Genomic DNA, 9540 nt, shown 5'->3' with positions numbered 1-9540 from the left:
TGTAGGCCTATCTGTAGGCCCTATTAGGCCTAATAGGCCTATTGGTAAATTTTTTTTTCTATAAGTAAAATTACAGTACCGTTTAGGCCTACGACAGGCTGTTCATAACTAATTCAGGAGTGGATGAGTTAGTTGTTTGTTATGAGTCTTTATTATCTTTATCATATATTTAATTTATTCCATTAAAAATGCCTATATTCCCCATCACTCCATAGGCCTGGCCTATTTTCATTTTACTAATCTTACCATCATTGTTTGCTTATGATTAAAATAAAACATAAGTTCTTAATGATTGTTTATGATTTAATATTAAATATGATAATCATAAATTGTACACAACAGGTGACTCATTTTAAATAAACATGGTATATAATGAATAAACATTATACGATATTCCAAATATAGCAATGACGCTTCCATATTTGGTAACTATTAGATCAGCCAGGTAGTATTGATTAGAATGGGCAAACCAAAGGTTTTGATAAGATACCAGCTAATACCTTATATGGCGTGGTAGGCTTACTGTCATTGTCTTTATCATATATTTATTATTCTCTAAAATAATCTTCCCTTTCATTCTAAAGTCTTAGACTTATATTGACTTTACTAGTATCATCATTGTTTTTCTATGATTAAAATAAAACATAAGTTCGTAACGATTGTTCATGATTTAATATTAAATAGAATAATCATAAATTGTACACGACAGGTGACTCATTTTAAATAAACATGGTATAATTATAATGAATAAACATTATACGATATTCCAAATATAGCAATGACGCTGCCATTTATGGTAGCTATTAGATCAGCCAGGTAGTATTGATTAGAATGGGCAAACCAAAGGTCTGTAAGATACCAGCTAATACCTTATATGGCGTGGTACTGTCAATGTGTGACCAACCCCATTCGCCAATATTTGTTGCTGCTAAAATGATAATGTATGTGTTATACCATTATATTCATTTCCAAATAAGGGCAAACATTTCAAACTAAAATGGTATAAATATCGATGAGAATCCAATAATTTTCATAAGAGATTGAGCTACCTATACAGAGAAGTTAGAAGTTAAGCTTTAACAGTACCGAAGATTTTAAAGATATTACATCGAGTATATAGTTTTGTATTCATTCCAAGTTAATTCAACACAAAAGGTAAGACTTCAAATAAATATATAGCTTAATTTTTCTTGAATCTTCGAATATTTTGTTTTATGACGGCCTAATAGTAAATCTTAGGTCACAATTAAATGTTTTATAATTTTTTAAGTAGTTTATATCAGCATCTGCTTTTACAGATTTTACAGAGCTTTCCAACTTTCGTAAGTCCTTGATTGACACCGTGTGTAAACACAAGTGTTTAAGGTGATGTCGTGAATAATGTTGCCGAACTTCCGACAACATAACAAAATTAAAATAAACTTCAGTTTGATAAAAAACATTGGTGCATATAACTGTTTAATGTAATAATGTTTTAATACGAAAAAAACTTTAATTCGTTAATTCATGATACTGAAATTATATTAAATTAGCCAGTCAAATACATAGACAACATGTTGATCTTTCTGTTTTTAATTATTTTACGTAGAACAAAATTAACAAGCAATTGTTTTCCTTTTCAGCATTATTTACGTAATAATATTAGAAACTTCTTATAGCAACAATGTCGACTAATAATTACGACGAAGATTTGACAGCACTTGTGATCGACAATGGTTCAGGCATGTGTAAAGCAGGTTTTGCGGGCGATGATGCACCAAGGGCCGTGTTCCCAGCTGTAGTTGGAAGGCCTAGACATCAGGTAGATACATAGAAAATACGTTTTATGAAAACCGTTTAGTCGTTGAATTGATATTTTTAGAAACATTGAACGATTGCTTTGTTTTTGTCATTTTTGTATTTCTTTTTTTAAAGTCAATGATGATAGGGATGGGACAAAAAGACAGTTATATCGGCGACGAAGCGCAATCTAAGCGTGGAATGCTTACTCTAAAATACCCAATAGAACATGGCATTGTAACAAATTGGGACGACATGGAAAAAATATGGCACCATTGTTTCTACAATGAGCTTCGGGTTGCGCCAGAAGAACACCCAATATTACTGACAGAAGCACCACTTAACCCAAAATCAAACCGAGAGAAAATGACGCAGGTAAGATTTTATGCAATTTAACAGGGCTGTAACAATCAATATATTATGTTTGTACTCAATACTAAAAATAACTTTCTTCCGCCCTCTATGATTTTGCGCATGAGATTATTCCATTCTAATAATAGGTATATTTGTGTTTTATCATAGCGATATAATATGTATGGTTCTATTACTTATCAAAATCCAAAATTACGTTAATCAATTAAGTAAAAAAATAAGTTATAGTTATATTATTGAGTTAATTATTTCATTGGTGTTTTTATATAATACATACGGTACTAAATGTGTCCCTTAATGTAACGCGTTGAACAAGAACCTAACAATATTTTGTATTTATTTTCCGAATTTTTCGTAATTTCTAGATAATGTTTGAGACATTCAATATGCCTGCAATGTACGTAAACATACAAGCTGTCCTGTCACTGTACGCTGCAGGCAGAACCACCGGCATAGTGTTCGATTCAGGGGACGGTGTCTCCCATGTTGTGCCAATCTACGAGGGGTATTCACTTCCACACGCTATTGAACGATTGGACTTAGCTGGACGCGACCTTACTGAACATTTAACAAGAATTCTTTCCGAAAGAGGATATTCACTTACCACAACAGGTAAATAATTTGTAACAATAGGCAAATGATTATAATACTAATACGTAAATCATACTGTCAAATTACTGAAACAGTGCTCATATTCGGAACATGATCTCATAATCGCGTCGAGCATAGCTCATCGGCGAAAGTTCCGTGTTTTTAGTTGTATGAAAAAATGTCTCTGGCGGGATTCGAAACTGCGACCTCTCGCTTACAGGGCACGGTTTACACGGCACGGTTTCAATAATTTGACAGTATGATTTACATGAACAAAAAGATGTTATTTTGGTTGCCGTGTAAGCTAATAGCCTACTATTAAATACCCGTAATGCATTTATACATTTGTATTTTCTTTTAGCTGAAAGAGAAATTGTTCGAGATATAAAAGAAAAGCTATGTTACACCGCTCTTGATTTTGAAGAAGAGATGAACAAGGCCGCAACAAGTTCATCGCTTGAAAAAAGTTACGAACTACCCGATGGACAGGTAATTACAATCGGAAACGAACGATTCCGATGTCCCGAAGTCCTCTTCCAACCATCGCTCATCGGAATGGAACATAGTGGAATCCATGAAACGATATTCAACAGCATAATGAAATGTGACGTTGACATTCGTAGAGAACTCTATCAAAACTGTGTAATGTCTGGTGGTTCTACCATGTTTCCAGGAATCGCGGATCGTCTGCAAAAAGAAATGACGTCATTGATACCTGCCGGTATGAAGGTGAAAATAATAGCAGCCCCTGAACGCAAGTATTCGGTATGGATAGGGGGGTCTATTCTAGCCTCTCTGTCAACTTTCCAACAGATGTGGATTAGCAAACAGGAATACGATGAATCTGGCCCTGGGATAGTTCACAGAAAGTGTTTTTAGGTTGAATTCAGGCATATTTAATTGCTAGGAAAAATGATTTTATAGACTGCCTATACTGTAAATACAAACGAATCTATATCTGATCAGAAATTATTGTTGCTATAGATAGGCCTACATTTATTTATATCAAATTTAAATCTTTAATTGACGTTGTATATAACTAAACTAAATATTCAGAAATTGACAAAAAACATTACAATCTTTTTAAATGTGTAAATATGCGTAATACCTAAAAATTGGTTAGCACTATAATAGCATGATTTATATTATAAAATATGATTGTATTTATAATCATAAATCACTTATAATAATATTAGTCATAATTATGATTATTAATTTTGTATCTATGTGATTAAATATCATGATACAACAACACTTTTCATATTAAAACGTAAACGGTTAAACTCAAATGACGGGGTGAACTATGCATTGGATTCGTTGCCTTTCAAGCATGTTTATTTTACTTTTATTAATACTTTTATTTTAATTATTTTTTGCTGACGATTTCAAGCCCGTGGCGAGGATGTTTACAGGGGGATTTTTTCCGCAAAAATCGTCACAAGCTAGGCTAAAAGTTAGGCCTATTTCATACTTTCCACTGCCGCTCTCTAATTTGAAAAGTTGGCCGGTAGTAAATGAAAAAAATTGGGTTTGTTTGAACCCATCAATCACCTCGGACTTATATTGTTCTTTTAGGTTGTATATCATTCTGTTATCATAAAATATATCCGTATACAATGATGGACAAATAAAGAAACAGGAAGCATTGTTGAAACTATTTGTTTAAATTTTGGAATTTTACTATGTTATCATGTGATGATTATCACTGTATCTATATAGATAGTATTTGTTGAAGTTTATACAGAGTACAGCTCAGAATTGGGTTATAAGGACTCGCATATAATAATAATTGAACTTTATTTCAGCAATGTACAAGCCATATACAATACAAAGAATATAATAAAAGCACATTATTTAAAAGACAATCAACAACAACTGGAAGACCAAGAAGTTTCCTGAAAACTATAAAAGTTCGCTGTGAGAAATTCATAATCGAAGTAGCTACAGTGTTTAAATGTTTCTAAAATAATGTTGTTATTGTGTAACGTATTAATTTACCTTGATGTTGAGGCTAAAGCAAACATTGCTTATTCGCCCCTCTGAAAGTTAGTCTCTAACATTTATGGCTGAAACTTCTGATGGTGATTTTTCCAACGTTCTTGTAGGTTTGACTTAAATTGGTTTACTGACTTCGACTCTACAACATTCGTTAAAGCATTCCAATCATTACCCGTGTTCTAAAAGTGGTTTTCCAAGTTTTAACTCGCGGCTTTGTTAATTTAAAGAATGACCCCTAGTATAAAAAACTGTTAACATATCAAAAAGGTTCTGACTTATCAATTCCTTTCAGGATTTTAAATACCTGGATCAGTGAACCTCTAAGGTTTCTAAAAGGTCAGCCCAGGATTGTCGGTGCTGTATCTAAAAATTGTCCCGCTATCAGGCAATTCCTTAGTTGGCATCATTTGATCAATTGACGTGACCAAAACGTATCTAATCTTCTACGATACATAATTGTACTTCGCAATCAGCATGTCTGGACAAATATTCATATCATATTTTGTACACATACCAAGAAATGGTAACCCTTATCAAACATATAAAAAAAAATTTTCTGTAGGCCTAAATAAAATAACATTCATATGCCTAATCCACAGTGCACAACAATAACTGAAGATTTTGTGTAGTAAAGAAATTCAACATAAAAGGTAGGTACGTCGAAAATATATTCTTGACATCTTAATCTGCCTTTCTCATGTCTTTGCGTCAATTTATAGTGCCTCAAAGATTTCGACAAAACAGCGACCTTTATTATTTCTACTGAAATTAAATTATGTTAACTTTTTTTTTACAACAACATTTCACTTTGATATCTTATTTTCCTTAGAACGGCAAAGAGATCTTGATTGATTTCGCATAAGCTCTTTTTATTAGGAACAGAACGGTGTGTTAAGTAATTGACTGTATAACAAACGGTAACATATTACAATGTCTACCACTAATCACGATGAAGGGGTCCCGGCACTTGTTATCGACAATGGTTCAGACATGTGTAAAGCAGGCTTTGCGGATGCTGATGCACCTAGGGCCGTGTTCCCAGCTGTAGTTGGAAGGCCTTGGTATGGACAGCAGGTATAATAGCAAAACAATTTTGTTATATGTAATTTAATATTTAGATCGTATCACAGAATAATTCACTAAGATTTAACCCCTACTAATGATCTGATCTAATCGTGATTAAATTGAATCGACAGCGTGTAGGTATTGATTTATTGTGTACATCTATATATCTTTTCCAATTATATCAGTTAGGCTATCATTCAATATAATAATATAAACTGTGTTAGTTATGAACTACGTTTCGAAATTAAACATTGCTGGACAATTTCTGTGTCTAAGATTGATTAATTTGTGTTTATTTAAGTCGACAGTTTTTGGACACGAAGCACAACATAAGAATAAGATAGGAATTTGTACACTGGAATACCCAATAGAACGTGGCATTGTAACGAATTGGGACGACATGGAAAAGATTTGGCACCATTGTTTCTACAATGAGCTTCGGGTTGCGCCAGAAGAACATCAGATACTACTGACAGAAACACCACTTAACTCAAAAGCGAACCGAGAGAAAATGACGCAGGTAGGTTTTTAGTTTAGTTGGGATGACTTTTTAAAAATTATTTATTTTTATGTTTGTCACATTTGACTCCCAGTCCCGCCTCTTTTCTCCCCGAAACTAAGTTTTTATTTTATTAGTAGGCCTATAGTGTTTACGATTTAATTATTATGACTTTATGATCAGCAGACACAAAAAGCGAACCACGGCATATAACTGTCAATTTCGTTTTCGTATTCCTGATTTCTAGATAATGTTTGAGACATTCAAAGTGCCTGCAATGTACGTAAGCATACAGGCTGTCCTGTCATTGTACGCTACAGGCAGAGTCACCGGCATAGTGTTCGATTCAGGGGACGATGTTTCCCATGCTGTTCCAATCTATGAGGGAAACGCACTTCCACATGCTATTGAACGATTGGACTTGGCTGGACGAGACCTTACTGAAAATGTAGCAACAATGCTTCTTTTTGAAAGAGGATACTCATTTAAAACCACAGGTAGGCATATACTTTACTTTTAGTTTTGACAGGCAAAATTCTGTCCGGACTGACAACACAATGTTATTATTTCGGTATGTTAGGCTTACCATGGATAAAGTAATACTTTTTATCCATGGGCCTACTAAATAAATACTTTTTTCTTTATTTAGCTGAAAAAGAAGTAGTTCGAGATATAAAGGAAAAGCTCTGTTACGTCGCTCTTGATTTTGAAGAAGAGATGAACAAGGCCGCAACAAGTTCATCGCTTGAAAAAAGTTACGAACTACCCGATGGACAGGTAATCACAATCGGAAACGAACGATTCCGATGTCCCGAAGTCCTCTTCCAACCATCGCTCATCGGAATGGAACATAGTGGAATCCATCAAACGATATATAACAGCATAATGAAATGTGACATTCATGAAGAACTCTATCAAAACTGTGTAATGTCTGGTGGTTCTACTATGTTTCCAGGAATCGCGGATCGTCTGCAAAAGGAAATGACGTCATTGATACCTGCCGGTATGAAGGTGGAAATAATAGCAGCCCCTGAGCGCAAGTATTCGGTATGGATAGGGGGTTCTATTTTAGCGTCTCTGCCAGCTTTCCAACAGATGTGGATTAGTAAACAGGAATATGATGAATCTGGCCCTGGCATAGTTCACAGAAAGTGTTTTTAAGTAGAAATAGAAAGATTTTTATTGTATATACAAACAAATCTATATCTGATAAGAAATTATTGTTGTTATAGATAGGCCTACATTTATTTATATCAAATTTAAATCTTTAATTGACGTTGTATATAACTAAACTAAATATTCAGATATTTACAACAAATTCTTTTAAATTTGTAAATATTCGTAATATCTAAAAATTAGTCAGCACTATTAATAGCATGATTTGTATTATAAAATCTGATTGTATTTATAATCATGAATCACTTATAATAATATTAGTCATAATTATGATTATTAATTTTGCATCAATGTGATTAGATATCATAATACAACAACACTTTTCCTATTTTAAAAAACTCAAATGACGGGGTGAACTATGCCTTGGATTCGTTGCCTTTCAAGCTGTTTATTTTACAATACTTTTATTTCATTTATTTTTTGCTGATTTTTACAGGGGGATTTTTTCCGCAATAATCGTCACAAGCTAGGCTAAAAGTTATGCCTATTTCATACTTTCCACTGCCCCTCTCTAACTTGAAAAGTTGGCCAGTAGTAATGAAAACAATTGGGTTTGTTTGGAAACCCTTGAATCACCTCGGATTTATATTGTTCTTTTAGGTTGTATATCATTCTGTTATCATAAAATATATCCGTATACAATGATGGATAAATAAAGAAACAGGAAGCATTGTTGAAACTATTTGTTTGAATTTTGGAATTTTACTATGTTATCATGTGATTTATCACCCAACCAATCAATAAAAATCAATCAACTGGAAGAACAAGAAGTTTCCTAAAAACTATAAAAGTTCGCTGTGAGAAATTCATAATCAAATTACCTACAATGTTTACATTTTTCTAAAAATAAATGAAACAAAAAAACATGAACAAAATGGTTCGTTTGAACCCTCGAACCACCTCGGGCTTGGATTCTTATTGTTTACAAATCATAAAAAATATCTCATAGGCTATAAATGATCGCTATAAATATTTATAAACCTATTTGTTCGAATTTTATATTATAACTTCCATGAAGCAGATTTCACATTGTGACGTTTTTGTTAAAGATACAGTACCCAGAATCACGAAACAAAGGACAAAATTAAACAACAAAAAAGTATAAAGTTCGGTGTGAATTTAATAATGTTCATTGTGCTAAAATACATTTAGACTACATATTTGCAGATTTTAAGCTTGCTGTGGATCACACTGTTATTTAACCCAAAAGGTACGTCGAAATATATTCTTTTGTCAGTACACAGGGGCAAAAAGGTAAATATGGTCAAAGTTCAGACTTTGCGTAACTTGGTAACTACTGGGTGTATTAGAATATTTTTTTGTGAAAAACTACACAGAAGACCCATATATTTCTATTCACTCTAATGGGCAAATTTTGCCAAAAGCTTGTATTGGAGCACATTTTTAATATCACAGAAATTGTCGCGCAGATATGCCCGTAGTTGGTGTCAAAATACTAAGAAGACCCATATGTCTTATCACTTTAATGGACAACTTTGTCAAAAGTTACCATAAAACTCTTCCATTGGTCAAGAAAATGATCATATCAATATCTCAGCAACCACTAGTCAGAAAGCTATAAGTTTAGTTTCACCTTACTTGCAAATTGCAAAGTATATCTTTATATTTGTTCTTACAATAGAAATACACAAAATGTTAAAAAGGCACCTTATTTTGACATTTAACCTAGCTGCTACAAACATTTTTTGCGTGAAGCACATTTTACATATTTCAATAACTTGCGAAAATGCTGTCGTGCTTACATACATACATACATGGATCCTCCTCTTCTACGTCGTAGAACTGGAGTCGAAAACCTATCAAATAGCCTACTAAGGTGATCGTTAAGATTTTTCTTTGATTGTGTAATGGTTTTGGCTTGCCTGATTTCCATACTTAAAATACGCCGAGAGATTTTAATCAAAGGATCACTCTAATGAACAAGTGCCAAAAGTTAACTGACATCCACTGGTTAAGAAAATGGCCATACGAATATTTTAACAACTTGGTCTCAACTTACTAGCAAGATATGTTTATAATATTTACGAATAAACAAACGA

General features: G+C 33.2%; 1 protein-coding gene across 2 annotated transcripts; it reads left to right on the top strand.

The window, feature by feature from the left end:
- The first annotated feature begins 1597 nt into the window (after window positions 1-1597).
- On the top strand, window positions 1598-7483 carry LOC144837445 (actin). Of its 2 annotated transcripts, none has more exons than XM_078692557.1 (4): window positions 1598-1801; window positions 1915-2154; window positions 6552-6801; window positions 6954-7483. In XM_078692557.1, exons 1-4 carry the CDS (start codon window positions 1664-1666, stop codon window positions 7463-7465), a joined length of 1140 nt encoding a protein of 379 aa, XP_078548683.1. In that variant the 5' UTR covers window positions 1598-1663; the 3' UTR covers window positions 7466-7483. The 2 variants fall into 2 exon arrangements, with proteins under 2 accessions (XP_078548683.1, XP_078548682.1); XM_078692556.1 differs by lacking the exons at window positions 6552-6801; window positions 6954-7483 and adding exons at window positions 2517-2763; window positions 3104-4218 and having other exon boundaries at window positions 1610-1801.
- Window positions 7484-9540: the final 2057 nt, after the last annotated feature.

Source organism: Antedon bifida, chromosome 3 (genome assembly GCF_963402885.1).
Source record: "Antedon bifida chromosome 3, ecAntBifi1.1, whole genome shotgun sequence".
NCBI lineage: Eukaryota > Metazoa > Echinodermata > Crinoidea > Comatulida > Antedonidae > Antedon > Antedon bifida.
The sequence above is the reverse complement of the archived record's forward strand: the minus strand, read 5'-3'. Positions and strand labels throughout refer to the sequence as shown.

Coding starts and splice junctions, on each gene's coding strand:
- LOC144837445 (XM_078692556.1), top strand. CDS start 1,664: ATGTCGACTAATAATTACGACGAAGATTTGACAGCACTTGTGATCGAC. Junction 1,802..1,914: donor TTGGAAGGCCTAGACATCAG/GTAGATACATAG, acceptor CTTTTTTTAAAG/TCAATGATGATAGGGATGGG. Junction 2,155..2,516: donor ACCGAGAGAAAATGACGCAG/GTAAGATTTTAT, acceptor CGTAATTTCTAG/ATAATGTTTGAGACATTCAA.